We start from the raw sequence: 22,238 nt of genomic DNA on the forward strand, positions 1-22,238 counted from the left end.
GTCTCCAAGCTCCTATGGATCTATCAACAACGATTTATGTTTTTCCAATCTATCTATGTTTGTTGTACCCTTTTGTTTGATTAGCCTATTTTATCCAACCATTGGTTTGATAACCTTCTACTTTTGAGATTGAACGAATAATAATAATTATGTTTGCACAAAAAGGTCTATGACCAACCAATCAAGGTGGAGAAATCAAAAGAAAATTAATTTGACATAATTAGTGAAATAATAGAAAATTATAAGCACGGTAATATATGAATTTCAAATAATTCAAAGATGAAAATATAAACTAAATAAAACAATCTAAAACTACTACAATAAATTTTAAAATACAGTATTAGAAAAAGAAGATTCATATATTAATCTTCCATTTTTTTTCGGTCAGCATATTAATCTTACCTATTCCAAACTGAAAAAATAGAAAGTATGAGTATATTTTGGTTTCAAAAAATAAGGAAAATTTGTCTTCCGATTAAAAAAGTTTGACCAATAGAACAAAGTTGAAAGCAATATCTTTGAATAATTTTTTTTGTTAGATGAATAATATGAGACGATCTATGTTTATATAGAAGTGAGTATTTACATTTTTTAGAACTTATAAGTTTCTGTATATTTTCCTTCATCTCTTTTCTATTTCATGAGAAATTTTTTTCCAATGAGCCTATTGTTTTATTTTAAAAAAATTCTTGCTTCTCACTTTCTTGTAAGACGTACTATCGTTCGATGACAAGAATGTTTTCTGTTTAGTTGATCTAGTGTTATATAATCTATGTTGTTATCTCGCATTTGTGTATTCATCTTTTTTTTTATGCTACATGTCCTGCAAATTAATAGAAATAATAATAGTTAATCCCAAAAACCTTAGTTATTGTGCATAAGAAACTTTGTTAACACTTCAAAGTCAAATATTGCATAATATGCATTATGAAATTGAGAAACGAAAAAATTCAAAGAAACGACGACTAAAAAACTAGTTGCTTCGATTAGATAACAAACAAATTACCTTCGAGACTTATTCAAGAACGATGATGTGTCAAACAAAAGGTTAATAAAAAACAAAGTATAAATTTTTACCAAGAAAAATAAAGCTAGTCGAAATTATTTTGTTTGGTGAAAAATATGTCATCATCTATTTGCTTATAGAGAGGGGTGTATTTACAATTCTTTTTTTTTAGGATTAACAAAGTTTTTTTTTAATATAATAAGATTACAATTATCTTATGCATCGTTTTACCAAGCTTGAAAACTATGATTCCTGATCGTTAAAATTGACACGTGTCACAATATGATAAGTTACTAACTTTGATATGTGATTTATGATTGTTAAAATTGATACGTGTCATGATCTGATGAGTTATTAACTTGGATATTTAATCGTTAAAACTGACACATGTCACGATCTGGTGAATTTTTAACGTTGATCTCTGATCGTTAAAACTAACACGTGTCACGATCTGGTGGGTTAATAACTTTGAGAACCAAGCTTTATATAATAAGATATTATATAAAATCACATTTTAAACATTCAAATTGTCACTGAGTAGCACTTTAAACCTCGAGAAAATTTCACTAACACTATAAACCTTTAAAATGATTTCACTAACACTTTAAACCTTGAAACTAACTTTTCTGTTTGTACCGCCATGAAAGATGACAGAACTGTAATATCCGTTAACGTAAAATAATTAAATTATGCTGGTTTGATTTAAATACTTGTTTAATTAATTTAATTTAATTTAATTATTTATGACGATTGATAAAAGAAAATTAAAAATATATCAAAGCAAGAAAAATGAAGAATCAGATATAAGATTAAAACATTTGAAAAATCTAAAATTGAAGACGACAATATATTTAGAAGATTCATTGGTTTCCAATGAGAAGTGAATCGATTTGAATCAGAATCCAGTGGAGATGTATTTATTAAAAAGATTAATAATGCGATGAGTAATGTCGTAAAAGTTTTGTCTATAATAAAGATGAACACAATTTTTTTTTTATAAAAACTAAAACTAATTAAAATTAAATTAAACCAACATAGTTTAACTATTTCGCGTACACAAATATTATTATTCCGTTATTTTTTATGGCGGTACAAAAATGAAAATTAGTTTTAAGGTTTAAAGTGTTAGTAAAATCATTTTAAAGGTTCAAAGTGTTAGTAAAATCATTTTCAAGGTTTATAGTGTTAGGAAAATTCTCTCGAGGTTTAATGTGCTACCTAGTGACACTTTGAAGGTTTAAGATGTGATTTCCCTATGGGAAAAAAACTTAAAAATACCTTATCTATTTTTTATTTGGATGTTTAATGCCAGATCTTTTTTGGTTAGAAGATTAATACCCATATTAATTAAAATGTGTAATTTAATACCTAAAAAATTAAATGTTGTCATTTTCAACCTACGATTTCTTAGCATAAAAAATATTCCAATTTTACCCTTATTTAATTCTATTCATTTTAATTTATAAATGACATTAATTTAATTATTATTTGAATAAAAAAATCTTATGAACATTTTTCATTTTATTCTTCTTTAATATCTGTAATTGTTATTAGTATATCTTTATCATTGATTAAATACTAATACTAATAATAATAATAACATCTATACTATTAAAAAGGAAGCATTTTTAATAAGTAGACATAAAGTTAGAGATTATTACAATGAAATGCCACTCAAATAGAATTAGGGATATTTATAATCCTTGAAGTCAAACAAATATTACATGATTTACATTTAACCAAAAAATCGGACTCAAACAGTACCTTATTCGGATCCTATATCCAAACAGAGTATTCCACCGAAACTATAATTTAAGAAACAAAAATTACAAAAAATTAAATTGATAAAACTATATTTATTTCTTTTATTAAAAACAGAAATAAATTTAATAGACTTTCTCAATTTAAAGAGTTTCCAAAAAGTGGTAGTCGAGATACAGTAACTAGATTTTAGGAAACAAAAATTAGAAGAATATAATTTGTTGACATAGTATTTATATAAAGAGATCTCAATCTTTTGAAAATATTCTTAATATCATACAAACCGTATTAGTAGTGATTTGATTGATTATGATTAGGAAATCTAATTAAATACTATTATGATTCTAACCAAAAAAACTAAATGGTAAAGATTTAATTACTTAGTTAATTATGCAATATTATAAATTATACTAACGAATATACATTAAAACCTACGTAGTATCATTTCAAAATGCTATAAATGATTACCAAAGAGAAAATATTTGTAAGAAACAATTAAATGATTTACTTGAATATTTGATCTAATTTTTTGGATAGTTTCAAATACTCCCAAAATTTTAGGAAATTTTGAATTATTGATTCACTAAAACTACTGCTTAAAAGATATTTAATCAAGATATGGTGTTAATTCAGCTTTTATTTTGCGTAAGCAATTAATGTAATATGCAATTAAGAATGTATTTGTTGAGATTTTGATCCTACAAACCCTAATTATCTTTGAGCTATATATATCTTCTTAAAATTACACACACTACGTAAATCTTTTATTAAAAAATATTTTCATCGGCCTGGGAAAAAATTAACGAAGCAGAGCTTGGAATAGGAGTGTTGAAAGGTTTTAGAAAAGAAAATGGCAGATGATTATGAATATGTAACCAAGCTCCATCATTTTATTTGGGGTGAGTCTTATTTTTATTTTACTGTAGGGTTCACAATTTTTTTTGTTATTTTTTGTATCTTTCAAGTAAGAAATTTTGTGTTTTCACATAGTGGATGACATACATAAAAAGTGACTTTGGCTATGCATATAGGTTTTGTACATGAGTTCTTTCGACAATTTATACACACATTATATAGTCATCGTATATCCAATATATTTACAAGCATTACCTTTGTGTATAAACATTTAACAATTTTGCATTCACTAAATTTTTTAAAAATATATTTATTTTCGATTAAATTTGGCTTTTCATACAATTTTTCATATAATTTATAAGTCGAAGTAAATGTGAAACGCTTTTCTAGCTTTGTTACTGAAGGAGAATGATTCCATTAAATTATATCTTATGTTGTTTTCTCTCATATGCCTCAATATAATGATTTCTTTCAGATCTTTATCTAGAAAGAATCATCAAGTGAATCCTAATTCATGGTGCAACAGTTGAATTATTTATTTGTCAATAAAAAGGTATTTTTTTGACCCAATAAAAAATCAATTCATGTCATCTTTGTTTGTCTAACAAAAAAAGTGTGTTAATTAAAAACAAATCATTGTTTCGATAGTATGGTTTTGTTTGTTTCAAATGTTTGTGTTTTCTTATTTACATGAAAACATTTCTAATATATTTTATAAGGCTGGGCATTCGGGTAACATGTTCGGGTTCGGGTATTACCCATTCGGGTTCGGGTAAACGGGTTTAGAAAAATAGAACCCATTGGGTATTTTTAGATATATGGGTTCAGTTCGGTTTGGATACTATCGGGTTTGGGTTGGTTTGAGTTACAAATTTTAGAACCCGATTAGTACCCGAATTACCGGGTACCCAAAAAAATATAATTAAAATTAATTAAATTCAAATAAATTTAGTTAAATTTTGACTTATGTGACAAAATATTTTAGATATTTTGATTATTTTTGATATTTAGGTATAAAACTAAATGAAATATTCAAAATTATAATCATAATTTTGGAGTAATTGCATTAAATTAATGATAAATATTATAAATATGTTTATATGTTCGGGTTTAATGGGTACCCAAACGGGTACCGGGTATTATCCTACCCTAACCCGAACTCACAGGTATTAGAAAATAGAACCCAATAAGGTTTTATAGGCAAACTCGTACCCAACCCGAACCCGATTTTTCGGGTCGGGTTCCGAGTTGGGTATTCGGATACGGTTTTTATGCCCAGGCCTAATATTTTATGCTTGAAGAAGCAGCTATTTTGGATTGAAGCCACTCAAACAAATTAAACCGAGAATATTGTCTTAAGACAAAATTTCCATAACATGTAAACTACTTTACCCCTTATGAAAAGCACTTCAGGTTTGTATTTTCAATTGAATGTAGTGATTTTATTCGTAAGTTTAAAATATAATATCAATGGTGTTGACAAATCTGAGAATGATGTTTTTCCATTTCAACTTTACAGATTACCATAAACACAAGGGATAAAACAAAAACATATGGTTCAGGCATTTAAGAACTCAAGAGACTTTTAGTTTTAGATTTGTTCATTCTAAAATTTGGGGGCTATATATGTTACTCTGGAATAGGGAGAAGATGATGGTGTATCTTCCGGATGAAGAAAGAAGGTTACTTAGATTGGGCTTAAGTCTCTGAATCTCATGTCATTGTTTATGATTAAATTGAGGGTGTTTCTTCTTTAGATATAGAAGAGAACAACATGTAATTGTATAGTAGATTTGTCTGCCCATCCACACAACATATAGTATAAGGTGTAGACATTATCCCATAATGAAAATGTTTCATAATACATGTTATAAAACTAATTACAAATTGTAAATTCACTATAACTCAATACCCAATTTTTTTACATTATAATGTTTTTTTATTTTTTTAATTATACGTTTTCATTGAATTTGTGTGTTATTTAAATTATTTCAATCAAATAAAACAAAAGAAAACGATGTTTACACATTTAAGAATTAAATAGTAGTTTTTTATTTTAATTTTATGTATCATCAAAACATTTATAGTCATTTCTATATTTGAATATCAAAAAAAAAAATGTTGACAAACAATTCCTGATAAAATAGAAGATGGGAAGGGTTTGTAATATATTCAAATATCATGACTAATTATAGCAGGTATAAGATAAAAACGTATTGTTAACAAAAAAAAAAAAAAGATAAAAACGTATAATTTTAAAAAATAAAAAAACATTATAATGTAAAAAAATTGGTATTGAGTTACAATATAAACTTTTTTGGTAGCTATATTCAGTTCTCAAAATCTCACTAATTTGAGTATGCATCAACTTCGGAATGGGTACATGTCTAATTTACGATGATTATTTCGTTATCGGACAAACCTATCGAGATGGGTTTCACAAGCGCTTTGGTAACACTTTAGGTCATTCGATCAAAATTTTTAAATTTTTAGTGCTTTTTCCTGGTTTAATAGTTTACAGATTTGATAATAATTAATCTAATCGATCACTAATTCAGTTCTTATTTGATCCGGATCCACCATCACATCAATCCAAATTTCTTTGTGAACCCACTATTATTTCAACCTAGCATTCACAAAATGAATATAAACAACCAATCTTAGTTTCAGTTATAAATGTTATACCTTCTAATTATATGTTACCTATAGAAAAGCAGTACTTTCAACTATGGTGTATGTGACTATTTTTACAATTTTTTTATATATAGATTGATTTGTCATATATCACTTTCAAATATACCACTTTATTAGATTTTACAAACTAAAACAAACTAACATTTTCAAAATAAAAACTATATACATATAATTTTTTTTTGGCACATACATAATATATTTTAAACTTTATAGCAAGCTTAGTTTATGAAATCAATCCCGTACGTATGTGCGGGTCTGAATCTAGTTATAGATATAAAAAAAATACTAATAACAATTAAAGATATAAAAGAATGATAAAATGATAAAAATGACAATTAAAGAAAAAAAAAAAAATCAGCCATGGCTCTTTCTGGGAATCCTAGTTTAATTGGGATGTTAAACGGTCAGGTGAATCTAACAAGTTTAAGCTTGATGTCTAACATTCTTTTAAGCCAATCTAACGGTCAGGTGAATCTAACAAGTTTAAGCCAATCTTGGCCGGAATGGGAATCTGAAAAAGCTTGATGTCTCTTATAACCATCTCACCGGAGTTATCCCCATGGATTTATGCAGAGGCGAGAATCGTCAAGAATCTTCTCAACGGAACTGTTCCGGCGGGGCTTTTCAATCTACCGCTTCTTGACGATTATCGTAACGAGCGGTAGATTGAAAAGCCCCGCCGGAACAGTTCCGTTGAGAAGATTCTTGACGATTCAGGAATTGGAATCTACCGCTTCTTGACGATACACTATCTGATGAATGAACTTAAAAGCAAGGCAACAATGATTCAGGAATTGGAAAGAACCAAGTTTGAGTCTCGGTGTGTTTTGATTTTTTTTTTTTGGTTTTTTTGCAAAATTGTGTTTTGATTTTTATTACCATTTAATCAATAATAATAACAATTACAGATATTAAAGAAGGATAAAATGAAAAATATTCATAAGACTTTTTTTATTCAAATAATGCCATGTTATTATAAATGAAAATTAATAGAATTAAATAAGGGTAAATTGGAATATTTTTTATGCTAAGAAATCGTAAGTATGGAAATGACAACAATTAATTTTTTAGATATTAAACTACACCAGTTATCAAAATATATATATATATATATATATATATATATTAAACTACACGTTTTAATTAATATACAGGTATTAATCTTCCAACCAAAAAATAAACGTCCAAATAAAAAATAGATGAGGTATTTTTTGACTTTTTTCTCTTTTCCCTATATATATATATATATAATTTTGTTGCTTGATACCTCAGCAAAAATAATCTCCAACACTTCAAGTTGGTTCGTAAGGGCATTCACATTGGTTATACAGCCATTGGGTGTCAAAAAAGTTAAACAATAATATTTTTAATTTAATTTAATTATTTAATTATCTTTTAGTTTGTCCAACCAACCAATCAAGTGATAACAGTTGTAGAGGTTGTGTCTTAATTGTGTTGGGTGGAGACACATTCCACACATCTTTCTATTTTTTTCTTATTTTTTTATTTTTTTATTCTTCTGATTCTCTATAAAAGATGTGCAATGGGAGTGCTTTAACATTATCGACAAGTGAACATTAACATTAGCAATATGTCTACGTATTATTAAAATGGTTACATACAAAAATCGTTGACCATGCAAAAAAGGCTACAAGCGTTATAAAGTGTAGGAGCATCTCTTCTGCAAAAGCTTGGTTTTAGTGGCTTGGTGCTTAGACGTTCGGATAGAAAAGGATTGGTGCAATGCGATCTAGTTTAAAGGAACACCTCCAAACATGTTTTCTTGATATGGATTAGTTAATTGGACAGGTTACAAACAAAGATGAGGCTCATGTCATGAAGTATAACAATCCCCAATTCGTAAAAACTTTGTAATAATGGATATGATGAGGGCCATGAGGCCAGAGAATTCAAATATGCTCAAAAAAAATTATATTCTTTTTTTACGTCTGCATATTTAGCTCCTTTTTTTTTATCAAAAAGATTCTAGATTTTTCGTAGACAAATAAAATAGACAACTGAATTACATGTATTTGTAAACAATAATTCTCGATGGAGTAAGAAAAAAAAAAGGAAGGAAAAAAGGAAGTCAGGCACATTGAAAGGATGTGTTAAATTTGACTGGCCGAGATAGTCCAAGTCTAAAAGTCATTAATTCATAACATATAAACCCCGATCTATCGATTCAACCACAAATAGTCCAGTATATACCAGTTAGAGGTTTTAAACGGTTTTTAATAGTAATTTCGATTTTAAAAAAACGTATCGGTACGGTTAGCCTTATATAGTTATGTTTTAAAGACACTGCCTAAAGCCCAAAGTATATTTATATAACTAAAATCAAGTTTTGTGAAAATTACAGAAAATGTCATAGTTTTAAGAATATAAATAAAACTCCTTCATTAATATTTTATAAATAAAACTTTTATAAAAATAATTTGGTGTAGTTATATTAGTATCATCTAGTAAAATTTATACTTCATATGCCTACATTTACAATATGTAATGTTGTACTAAATTGGTTACCAAAAAAGTCTTTGACCATTTCTCCTCCAGATTGGGTAATCAACTAATGTATATTTTAATTAATATGTGGGTGAAAAAAAAAAATCTTTGACCATATTCCAAAGAGTAGGAATCCAAATATTAAAATATATATGCTAATTTTGACTCAAAATAACTACTTTATATATAATTTTATAACAATAAATTTTCTAGTCAAATAATGCATTGAATCTAATATATTGAATGATACTTATGGTAAGATTTAATGATCTCTTTACAAGAATAGGCCGGATTCTTTATTTTTCTCATTCTTTTCACTTCAAAACCATGGATAGTAAGAGTCACTATACAATATAAATAAGTACAGCCTTTCAGTTTCAGATACTTTTTATTTTTACAACATAATTAACAATAAAAATATAATAATGAATATGACAAAAGCTTTTGCTATTTTTGTTCTTGTAGTACTAGCAACATCGTTTTTAAGCTACAAAGCTTCAGCCTCATCATGTATGTTGTTATTTTTTCATATATCTTTGATTAGTTTATAAAGCATTTTTTGAATATTTTAGATTTAAAAAGAGAGTAAAACCAATTTATATGTATATGTGTTCTTATATATTTCTTTATTTTTGACTTGGTTGTATTTATGCAGCGGTCAATGGATTTGGATATGATCATTGCATTAAACCATGTAAACGAGCTTTTACAGATGTTGAATGCAAAGTGGAGTGTACACAGTTCAGAGGGTACTCGGATGGAAGGTGTATTGGTTTAGCACCAAATTTTAACTGTTGTTGTAAGAAATGATAGAAAACTATATAATATTTATAAAAATATAATAATAATTGGTGACAATGGAGATGTTTCTCCGTGTGATTTTAATTACTTTTGTAGCTACCTAAGTTATGTTGTTCATTTGGATATTATCTCAATGAGGAGTCCAAACTGTGAAACTGGTTATTTTTATTCTTCTCGTTTCTCAAAAATATGTTCAATTTCTCAATTGGTTTGTCTTTGTACAAAAAAGGATGAGAAGATGTAAAGGCCGTATGGTGCATCTCTGTCTGGTAAAAAATATGTTTTTTTTTTCTAAAAAGATATATATTTTTTACTTGAAACAATATTAGAACTCTGTAAAAAAAAACCAAAATAAAAAATTTCGAAAACAAATTCACATTAGAAATTAGTTAAATCAGTTTGGGTGTTATTTACTTTTTTGGAAAAATACAATCGTATGTAAATATATATATTATTAAAAAAACTAAAGACAAATAAAAAAAATGGTGTCTCGAGCTTTGTGAACGCTACATCTCAACATTTTGGTGAGAATGCTTCTCTATTAGTATAAGTGATGACATATAAAAATCAATTAATGCATAAATAGTTATTAATTATATGAATATAATAAATTATATTGACTAATTTATAATTTACAAAATAATAAATAATAAATAAAAGGAGAAATATTGAACTTAAAATATTTTTCTCCCAATATCTGTAAAGTATAGATTTAATATGTTATATACAAATAGAAAAATTGCACAAAAAAAATACAAATAGAAAATAATAAAAAAGACAAATATTTATATTTTGAATGTTGTTAAATTAAGTGTATAACATCGTGTTATACAATAAATGATAGGCTAATTAAGTTTCATTACAGATTTAACTTAATAAATAGGGGGATTTATAAAAATACTCTTTTTCCTATGTCACTTTTCAAAAATACTCTTTCGTGTTATCTTTTTTTAAAAACATCCATCTTCTATTAATAAAATAACTAAATTTTAAGCTCTAAACAGCAAATACTAAATCCTACCCCTCAAAACTATATCCTAAATGTAAAATAGAGAACCCAAATTTTTTTTTTTAGATAAAGAATAATGGTAGAGAACTCTTAAATTGTCTTGTGCAATGCATATAAGTTAGTCGAACGCTAGGTATTTATATATATATATATATATATAATATTGCACAATTCTGAGATAATCACATCCAATTAAAAACATGCTAACTAACATAATACCAACAAAAACCAATTCAATAACACAAATGATAAACTGGAAATAAACAAAATAACTATTAACCTAACCAGCAATCACAAACAATCAAATCGTGCAACGAAGAACACAATCCGCGCTTGCTGTTCAATAGTGTTGATCGACACCTTCCTAGTATAACTCGACGATACCTCCACTAACATAGACCAATGGCGAGTAAAGCTTCAGTTTCAAAAGTATCATGAAAATTCACTTTTCCAACATTCTTTTTAAAGATAGGTTATGTATTTTAATTTATTCAGTGTCGATGTATTTTTGATGTATCAACTCTTGTACAAAACTTCAAATTAACGAATGAATGAATGAGATGTTAAAAAAAACTAAGGGGCCAATTAAAACAAGTTAGGTCTTGAATGGTTGGTCGGTAATGTAACGTCCGCGAATCAGAATTCTGGTTTAGGGGGTGCATAGATCGATGCAAGCTGTGCATCGGTCGATTTAAGATTCGCTTTTTGCGGAACGATTAAGTGAAACACTCGTTTTATTGCGTTTTGGGTTGGGAGAAACCCTTTAATCGGGTATATAAGGATGAGAGTCGACGTGTGTGAAGGTTTTAAATTTTTACATTTTTTTTTAAATAATAAATTTAGAATTGACATGTATCAACATCTGAATGATATTATTGACACGTGTCACGATCTTGTTAATGAGTAACTTTGACATCAAGCTTTATATAATAAGATTTGATTGTAATTAATTACCTTTAGTAAGATTATTTCTTAATTGTATTTATCTTCCTATATAATTATGATTTCAACTTTTCTAACATTAATGACAATAGATACAGTTATTGCATTTAATCTAATATATTCAATAATAGTTATTGTTAAATTTCGGACTATTTAATGAGAATCTTATCCCTTTACAAGTGTCAGCCAAATTCTCTATTTTTCTCAAAACCATGGACAATAAGAGTCACTATAAATAAAGCATTGCAGAGACTTCTTAATTTTACAAAAATAAAAAACAATTAGAGATAAAATAATAAATATGACAAAAACTTTTCTTATCATTGCTCTTGTAGTATTAGCAACATCGCTTTCAAACTCCAACGCTTTAGCCTCATCATGTATGTTCTTATTTCTCCTCTATCTTATCTTTGATCATTTTATAAAATATTTTTGAATATTTTATTTTAAAAAACAAATTAGTAAACACAATTTATATGTATATGTGTGCATTATTTTTTTTTCATTAACTTGGTTGTTTTATGCAGCTGTCAATGGATTTGGGTATGACCATTGCATTAAACCATGTCTACCACATTATACAGATGTTGACTGCAAGTATGAGTGTACAGCGTTAAAAGGGTACTCAGATGGAGGGTGTGTTGGTTTAGCACCAAAATTTCAGTGTTGTTGTAAGAAATGAAAGAAATTATCTCTATAATAAACTGGTGATTTGATTACTTGTATGCTCAATAACTAATCTTATTATACTTTGATAAGTTGGAATAATTTCACACAGAGAGAGAGAGAGAGGAGAGAGAGAGAGTAATGGTAAGACAGTTCATAATTAAACAGCATGACACAAAATGGTTTCCCCTCCAATAATGAACCTCCCTTATTCTAGCCATGGTTCCAAATCATTTAGAGCATCATTAACGGGAGAAAGGTTCACGTTGCTCAAAAAAAAATATATATTTTTTTAATATATATTTAATAAAAAAATCGACACGCGTAAAAAAAGGTTGAGAAACGTTTCTTCTCTAAATACTTTGAGCAACGTTCTCTTACATCTCTCTCCTTTTTATATTTTTTTATTAACTTTTAATAAGAGAATTTGGGAGAAGAAACTACCAGTAATGATGGTCTAAGATTGTTATGTCAAATTCAATCGAATTGGTTTATATATTTGTTGTTATTGTATGGCCATCCCAACTCTAGTTATCGAAATGATCTTTGGAAAAGATTAGAAATAATTGCAAGTTATCGCAGTGGACCCTAGTTAGTCACTAGGGACGTCAATTTAGTAATGATGAAAAACTGGAAGGTCCACCATGACCAGAATGTTATTTTTGTGAATTTCGACGAATGGTTAGAAATTGTGATCTGTTAGGAACCGATTAAAACAACTCGACTCTTTTTTTTTTTTTAATTCATCAATGAACAATCTCTATTCAACCTACCGAAAACCAACATTCAACAGCAAACCAGCGAAAAACAACACTAATAATATTAAACTAATAAATAACCAACAAAAATCACAAAATAATAACCAAATAACAAACAACTTAAACTTCAATTCTAAAAAACAACATTCTAGTTTTAGCAACCTAACATAAGCAGAATTTAATCAACAAGTCTCTAGTACATGATCCTCTTCATTGCAATGATCCAGAAAATATCGCAAACCCTAAAAAAATGCGATAAGGGTTCACAACTGTTTGGCAAGCTACTTACAAGGAAAAAAAAAATTGTTTGTAAACGTCTATCTATCACTTGGCACTTTTTATGTTCTCCTCCACAATCTGGGTTCACGATTATTACAAACAACTTTCTGGCAAGCTACTTACAAGGACAACATGGATTCTGTAAATGGGGAAAGATTGTAGAGGAGAACAGGCAAAGTGCCAATTGAAGTACCTGATAAGAGGAAAAAATGAGGGCGTCCAAAGAAGTTTAATCGGTTAAAAGAGCCATGTGAATCATCAAGTAATCCAACAAAGCTCACCTATGCAGGTAAATCTGTGACCTGTAGCAATTGTAAGCAAATGAGTCACAATAAAAGAACCTGCAAAAACTCATTTGTGCAATTAGCTCCTACACGCAAGAGAGGACGACCGAGGAAAAGTCTGGTAAGTAATTTGGTCCTGTATTTTTATTATGATATGAAATAGTAATGACAAGGTTAACACATCAGTGTTGTGATAGGATAATAATGATCCATGGAGCATCCAAAATGCACCAAAGAGTTGGCAGAGAGCTCAAACGCAATCAACACCACATGTTGCTCAAAGTCGATCGACACTACATGTTGCTTAAAGCCAATCAACACAACAACCACAAGTTCCACAACATTCAAGTGCTCCAGCTAACACAAGTGCAACAGGACGAGCTCATGGACGTCCTCCTGGGCATGGAAATGGTCATGGCAAGGGTCATGGTAGAAGATTTGATGAGCCTCCTAAACCGCCCGTGTTTTTTATGTCTTTTTGGTTTGAGAAGATCTCTGATGTTTGGAGACCTTAACAAAAGTAGAAAAACAATTGTCTATCTAGGATGTTGACTTGTAGGATCCTAGTTTTTTTTTGGTAGGATCGTTGTTTGTTTTTTGGTATCTTTAAAACTAAATGACTATTTCGGATTAATGGAAGTAGGATAATTTGATTTCAAACACAACGATACAACAATGAAGTTACCCTTAACATAAACACCTCTACTTCTTTCCAAACAAGGACCATAGCAATGACAACAATGAAACTTCCCCAAGACAACAAGATAAACTGCCTAAGCATTTTTTTCTCACTCATTAACTCCCACGACTTCACTTTCAAGCTTCTTCTTTTCTTCCTCGTGTATGTTCACTAAATCACGAGAGGTAGTGTTCGAACCACTCACAATTTTTTCATTCATTGCCTTTAGAGATTCTTTAAGTACATTTTTCTCATCTCTTGCCTCTAGTAAGCTCACTTTCTGCCAACCATATGACTTTTCTTTATCTGCCCACTGAAAAAAGCCATGAATGACACATTTGAAGAATCTTCTACCGGGATTCTCATTTGTTCATGATTTTACAACTTTCGTAGCTTTACCACATTTGCAAAGAGGAAACCAGATCCGGCTCGAATTTGCATCAGATCTTGAACTTTGACTCATCATTCTCGTTTAAACCGACGAAGAGAAGAGAAAGACAAAATTGAATTAGGGTTTGCGATTTTGGGTTCTTTATCACAAATGGATTGGGGTTAAACGATTAAGGGCAACAGTGTTTTTCAATGGATTTATTTAACCACATGTTGTTAGTTTTTCACTGCAGTTAGCGATTCAGTCACGACCATTAATGGCTGCTAACCACGAGTACTTATCGAAGAACGAAAATATAAACCAAGGTTTTAAATAGCAATGTAAAATAGATTGCCTTTATAATAAAACGGAAGTACACCATATTGTTTTGTAGACTATATAATTTTAATAAGTTGGTTACAAATAGGTTATACATTAATGATAGATTAATTAGTTACAAATAGGTTATACCGAAAATCTTAAAGTGAATATTCTAAAGAACCATATCATCTAACTTACCATATTAATTTGTTAAATTATTAAATTCCTTTATTAATTTGTTAAGTGAATATTAATTTCCTTTATTAAATTATTCATCAAATAAAATCTTTTGATATTTAACTTAACATATTAATTTGTTAATTATCATTATACTTCACATATCATTTTTATATATGAGTCTATTTTGTGAAACAAATAAATTATCATATTATTTGTTATAATTATAAAATAGTATTTACGGATATACCATAAGTTGAATTTTTAAAAACAAATAGAAATTGTTCAATCTATAACATATTCAAGCTTTAGTAATATTATTCTTTAAAAATAATATCTATTGAATTAAAAAATTTATTGACTAACGGGTCAAAATTTGAATATTTAAATTCAACATCATATTCTTTTGTTGAATTTTATAATTTTAAATAATATAATAAATTTTAAATAATTTATTTTGAAATATTTTTAATATATTGAAAATTGATATAAAAGTTAGAAACTATAAACACTCTAAATTGATTTGTTATAGCAATGTCAATAATATGTCACTATAATATGAAGGAATTTCAAGAAACCAAAAATATTAAAACAAAAAGTATAACAATATATTGAATTACTCATAATATAATAACTCTCTTTTTAAAAACCAAATTTACAAAATTATGTCTTATGACATTCAAGTCATCATGTAGAATATACATTGTTGAAATAACTTCACATATATAACCTAATACAACATATTAAATTTTTATTTTAAAATATAAAATAAACAAAATGTTGTATAAAATAAAATTTGTCCAGTGTTATAGCACGGGTACTTATCTAATATCATTAATAATATAAAACTTACAAAATATATTTAGCATGTGATTTTACTGCATAATGTTTTATCCAAAAAAAAACTTTTAAAAACAATCACATAAATTATATTTTATATAAAAATTAAAATATAAATAAAATGAATTTCAACCCATGCTCTAGCACGGATCTTATATATTAAACTTCCAACCAAAAAAATCATATATTAAACTTCCAAATACAAAATAAATATGGTATTTTCAGTTTTTTCTATTGTTTAGTCCACATTGTTTGCGGTAATATTTGTTAGTCAATATTATTAAATTTATAAATTTAACCGGTGGTACATATATAATTTGGTAATTTAGTATTCAAATTACATATTTAATTTGAAGTGTCTAAAAAAATAATTATTCTAGTCAACTCATCCGATATCGGACTAATCCAATTCCATGGTCGATGACCCAATAACACCTGTCAATTACAAGGGGAAAAAAACACAAAAGTACATGACCAAAAAAAGAGAATTCGGTCAAAATTCACTCCGTAACCACACTAACCATCAATTCCATATATCTTTTATACAGTAAAACTTCCATAAATTAATAAGGTCGGGACCATGAAATTTTATTAATTTATAGAAGTTTTAATTTATCCATAAATTATTAGTTTATCGATAAATTAATAAAATATTAATTTATGAAGATATTTTTTTATTTTTATAATTTTGAATATTTTTAATTAATAATAAGATACTTTCTTATAATCCATAATTTCATAGAATTTTCATAATTTATAATTTCGACTATTGTAATATGATTGATGTCAATAGTTTAGTAAATTATCCAAGTGAAAATGATAAATGTTTAGAAGTTTAGAGCTTAAAAGAAATTGATGTTACTAGCTTTCATGATGAAGTCCAAAAAATATATTGAGGTATTTTTAGAACCAATTACACGTAAAGAAACAACTATTGCATGCAAAACGCTCCATAATTTTTTGATGCAATTTGAAAAGATAACACAAATTTATTTTTGATGCAATGAGAAATATTTTAGATGGATTCCAACAAGAATGCAAATTCAAGAATAGACAAACACCAATAGAGACATATTTCACTAAAAATTATATATATATATATATATTGATATACATATATATTTAGTTTATATCATTATTAATTTATGATATTGATTAGACCATATTTTTACAAAGGATTTCAAAAAAAAATATTATCTTATTATTTTATCGAATTGTGTCATTTTTTACACTGGTCCAACTCGGGACTGAAAAAATTTATTAATTTATAGCGAGTATTAATTTATAGAGGTTCTACTATATTATATATTAATGACCAAATTAACCTTGCTGCATGACCAACCGTGACATGTTTTTTTCCTTTCTCGATGACAATAAGGGATTCATTCCTTGAATAAAATATCAAATTGAATGGTAAATATGTTAGAAGGAGGTATTGAACTTAACATTTTAAAGGATTTTAAAGTATTCTTAAAATCCCTCTGTTATTCAATTAATAATTTTAAAAAATCTTATGAAATCCTATGTTATTCAACTAAGATTTTTATAAAATCCTTTAAAATAATTCAGAATCTCTTGTTATTCAATCAATAGTTTATAAAACCAACTTAAAATCTCTTGTTATTCAAAATATCACAACCTTTTTTAGAATACTACTTTGAATGATTCTAAGAGACTTTTTCTTTGTTTTTTAGTTAAAAAATATTCCTCTCAAAATCATACTCTTTGAGGTGGAATTTTAAAGGATTTCATTAAAAACAAAACAAAAAAAAACACAGTCCTAAAACCACCACTATCTTTGTTCTGTAAGTTTTCTCCGCAGATAACTCCGACAACTCTCCGCAGACCATCTCTGTTCGTAAAAACACATTCACGATGATAGGTCACAATTATGGGATAATCAAGTGTTTAACAATGAAAATTAGAACAGAACACAAGTAACTTATGACAATTTTCTCTCATGTCCGATTACACAATAGAGAATGCTGAAACTATTTAATACTGAAACTATGGCCACATCATCTTCTTCCTCAAGTTGTATCTCATCAAACGACATTTTTTTGTTTCATGTTTGCTTTTTTTTTTTCCATTCATGTTTGCTTCTCTCTCTATCCCTTTACTCTGCTGTTTTGGTTATTGTCTATAGAGAACCATTGAAATATAGGATCACGTGGATTTTTTCTTACAACACACACACAAACCTACTAAGCCCAACTTCCTTATTGACTTGTTCCTTCTTCTCCTCATGTATCTTCCACCTTCTTCTTCTCCCTTTTGCTCATCTTCTTCTCCCTTTTGCTCATCTTCTTCCTCTGTTCTTCATCTCACTTAAAGCTTCTTTTTCTTTCTTGCATAATTTAGGCTCTGTGGTGGTGTCTCGACAAGTTTACGTCTTCATCTCCCACAACTTCTTTCTTTCTTTTTCGACAGATTTTCTTTCTTTTTTTTGTATTGCAAAATATTTTAAAATCACACAAAGTTTACCAATAATATATCACAGAATCTTATAGAATCACATTTCATTTTCTAAAAAGAAAAATAAAAAAAAAAACTAAAATACAATCAAATCTCCTAAAAATCTCTGAAATCTTTCAAAATTCTAAAATATTAAAATCCTACCAAATCTTTAAAACATCAAGTTGAATACCCCCTCTTAGTTTTTTTGGATGGATGTTTAAATTCAGAATTTATGTAGAATAATTACACCTTAATTAATAGCATTTGCAATTATGTAGAACAATTACAACGAAATTAATGGCATTTACAATTATGTTTGTTACCTTTTAAAACACTTACTTTCTAAATAAATAAAAATCATCGAATATAGGTTGAGTTAATCTGTTTTTAGATTAATTATTTAATGTCAATGGCATGCTTGTAAATAGATTCCAATTCAAAGATTTATTTGCTAAATATCTCCAAAAATATATATATAAATAGATAATCCTTTTGAATCTCACCAAATCACAATTTTTTCACTTTCTTAAATTGAAATATTCAACAATTCCACGAAATATCCTAAAAAGTCACTTTAAATCTCTCAAAATCTCAAATTTCCTAAATCCCATAAAATCCTACTAAATAATGATTTTAATGCACTCCCTAATTTATACAGTCAAATATTACATTTAATCTAATATGTATAATGATCTTTGTTGGAAGATTTTTGTCTATATAATTAGAATCTTATCTCTTTACAATCGTAGGTCAAATTTTCTATTTTTCTCGTCCCCCTTACTTCAAAGTTTCAAACCATCGACCGAGTCACTATAAATAAAGCATTGTAGGACTTCTTAATTTTACAACAAACCTAACAATTAGAAATAAACAAATGAGTATGTCAAAGGCTTTTTTCTTTTTTGTTCTTGAAGTACTACTAGCAACTTCGTTTTCAAACTCCAACACTTTAGCCTCACCATGTATGTTGTTATTGTTCCTCTATCTTTGATTATTTTATAAAGTAAATTCTGAATATTTTATTTTAACAAACAAATTAGTAAAAACCAATTTTTATGTATATGTGTGCGTATATATATTTCTTTTTCTTTAACTCAGTTAATTATATTTATGCAGCGGTCAATGGATTTGGATATGATCATTGCATTAAACCATGTAAGCGAGCTTTTACAGATGTTGAATGCAAGGTGGAATGTACACAGTTCAGGGGGTATTCCGATGGAGGGTGTATTGGTTTAGCTCCAAATTTTAACTGTTGTTGTAAGAAATGATAAAAGTCGCTAATCTTTATAAAATAAAATAAAACTGATTACAACAAAGAAACGTCTCCATGTGATCTTAATCATCTGGATTTATCTTATTACTTTTGTAGCTAAATATACTACCTAAGTTATGTTGCTTATGGATTGAGTACTGCCTCTTGATCAATGAGGAGCCCAAACTATCTATTATTTTTTTCAAAAATATGTTCAATTTCTCAATTATTTAAGTTCTCACAATACAATGAATTCACCAAACCATATATATTTGATTGATATTGTTGTGGGTGCAGAAAAGAAAAAGAAAAAAAACATATAAGATGTGAATTTTACAGACCACTTTTAATGACTATCCGAATGTAAAAATAAAACCTTTACATAGTGTAGTTGTTAGGGCTTTTTTAGCCGACTGAACACTCAGTCTCCGTAAACTTTTCGTGTTCGACAATTTTTTAGGATTTTCGATTCCCTATTGTTTCGAGATCTTCTTGGCTTCTTGACTTGGTATCGAAGCTACCGTTCTCTATCACCATTGATTACGGTACATAAATCTCTGTGTGTTTTCGCCTCTTTGTCTATATATCTCCCTCCTCTGTTTCAGTTTGTTTAAAACCCATCGAAACGACAAAGTGTCCTTCGACTTACATATTTTTTGTCTTCTTAGGGCTGGTGGGCTGTAGCATTTGATTCACGATTGCTTGTACATTTGTATATAGAAGAAGTAAAGAGGGCCTGAAGCTATTTTAGTTGTGTAAATAGCAGGGGAGTGTAGTTGAGCTAACTAAATATGGCTCTCATACAATTTAGAAGTAGTTGCTTTGCTCAATTTGCAGTGAGAGCTTATTATCCGAGCAGATTCGAACCAACCTGCCAACAAAAGTATGATTTTTTTACTGTTTAATTAAGTCTCTGGATTGTATTTAGTTCTTGATTTATTTAGTGGTTTTTGATTTATTGGAGGAGTTATATATCTGAATCACATATCGTTAAAAGGTTATCCTTTTTCACAACTTTGCAGTTCCATGATCCAAATAAATTTTTTGGGAGCTTCACATGGGTCCTTGCCCTTCTTGTCCACAAATATGCATAACCGAAGAGGATCTCGCTTCACTGTTAGAGCTGATGCAGTAAGTATGTGTTCCTGTGACTTGCTTAGATCACCTCTGTGTTATGATCTTGATTGCTTATGGATGGTTCTGTGCAATTATAGGTTTACTATTCAGTCCTTGGAGTTTCGAAATATGCAACCTTATCTGAGATTAAAAGCGGTATGTTTTCGAGTGTTTTTTTTTTTTTGCATCTAAATGTGACAGAATCGCTGGATATAAATGGGTCTTTGTGTTTTTTATTCATTCTTTCATGTTCTTTTGTTTCAGCATATCGGAGACTGGCTTTGAGTTACCATCCGGATGTGAACAAGTAAGTGACAAAACCTTATTCATCTTATGAAGATTGGTGCTGTTTGAGAAGGGGAGGATAACAACATTGACACTCAAGTAGGAGTGATAGATTTGTCACCTTCGTGAATTTTATCCTAACAGGGATCCTGATGCAGAAGAGAGATTCATAGAAATAAGTAATGCATACGAGGTGTAACACTTTTAGAGATACATATACTTTTTAATTAAGCCTCTTTTGGAAAGAACAAACGTTATCTGTTCTGCAGGTCTTATTAGATGAGATGAAGAATAATAGGTGTGGTGATGAGATTGAGGGCCATGAGGCTGGAGTCGAAGACGCTGGAATGGGAGACATGGGGGAATGGTTCCAAAACCAAGTATTCAAGTTTCATTCTTTAAAGACTCTTAAAGCCAAATGCACCACGTGTGGCGGACTAGGTCAAGTGGTTTCATCAGCAGTAGCTCCTCTTGACTTGAACCAACAAGTCATGACTTGCTCTTCCTGTAACGGCACTGGAGTGGTGCCTGCTCTTGTTGATGAAACGGATAACTCTCAAAATATTGGACGGGGTTGATTGATTCCTGGCGGTAGCTGATTAAGAATGACAAGAGAAGTGAGGCGGTGACCGGGTGATCTTAGGATGATGATAACTATAACCAATATACTCTACGCTTGCAAGATATCTCCTATAACGATACAATTCTAGGGACAAGAATGAAAGTAGCGGTGGTGATGGCGAAAAAGGGAGTGCAAGTGGAAATACATAAGAGATTGAGCAAAGAGGAGCAGAAACTTATTGAGGAGCTTGCTGATATGAGAAAGAACAAGACTGTTAAATTGCCACTAGTACCAAAAGATGATTACCAAAGAGAAGGTATAGACATTGGGAATGTGATCTAACAAGACTGCTAAGCTGTGTATACACAAGGCTCGGAAGCCAAATCTACTACTGACACAAATGAAACACATTAAGAAGAAAAATCTTATGCAAGTTTTTGAATTTTCGAGATCTCAACTCTAATGTTCACGAGAATTCACACCTATTACGTGATCTGAACAATTCACTACATAAAACCAAAACACATCTAACAATGGTACAACATGTCCTTGCTTTACTATACTTTCAACCATATATATATATATATACACATTCTTACCATAACACAGATTCGAT

The 22,238-nt window shown here is 28.7% G+C and overlaps 3 protein-coding genes and 1 pseudogene across 3 annotated transcripts; 3 read left to right on the forward strand and 1 right to left on the reverse strand.

Moving 5' to 3' along the window:
• Window positions 1-9,171: 9,171 nt before the first annotated feature.
• On the forward strand, window positions 9,172-9,792 carry LOC147941805 (defensin-like protein 71). Its single transcript, XM_087456868.1, has 2 exons — window positions 9,172-9,331; window positions 9,477-9,792. Exons 1-2 carry the CDS (start codon window positions 9,247-9,249, stop codon window positions 9,629-9,631), a joined length of 240 nt encoding a protein of 79 aa, XP_087312994.1. The 5' UTR covers window positions 9,172-9,246; the 3' UTR covers window positions 9,632-9,792.
• A 4,556-nt stretch (window positions 9,793-14,348) lies between these two features.
• Window positions 14,349-14,705, reverse strand: LOC147941806 (uncharacterized; annotated as a pseudogene).
• A 4,311-nt stretch (window positions 14,706-19,016) lies between these two features.
• Window positions 19,017-19,727, forward strand: LOC147941807 (defensin-like protein 71). Its single transcript, XM_087459857.1, has 2 exons — window positions 19,017-19,366; window positions 19,521-19,727. Exons 1-2 carry the CDS (start codon window positions 19,279-19,281, stop codon window positions 19,673-19,675), a joined length of 243 nt encoding a protein of 80 aa, XP_087315983.1. The 5' UTR covers window positions 19,017-19,278; the 3' UTR covers window positions 19,676-19,727.
• A 1,018-nt stretch (window positions 19,728-20,745) lies between these two features.
• Window positions 20,746-21,777, forward strand: LOC147941808 (chaperone protein dnaJ A6, chloroplastic-like). Its single transcript, XM_087458651.1, has 5 exons — window positions 20,746-20,790; window positions 20,874-20,931; window positions 21,040-21,082; window positions 21,205-21,253; window positions 21,330-21,777. Exons 1-5 carry the CDS (start codon window positions 20,746-20,748, stop codon window positions 21,636-21,638), a joined length of 504 nt encoding a protein of 167 aa, XP_087314777.1. The 3' UTR covers window positions 21,639-21,777.
• Window positions 21,778-22,238: the final 461 nt, after the last annotated feature.

Source organism: Camelina sativa, chromosome 7 (genome assembly GCF_030686135.1).
Source record: "Camelina sativa cultivar CO46 ecotype springtype chromosome 7, ASM3068613v1".
In the NCBI taxonomy this organism is placed as follows: Eukaryota; Viridiplantae; Streptophyta; class Magnoliopsida; order Brassicales; family Brassicaceae; genus Camelina; species Camelina sativa.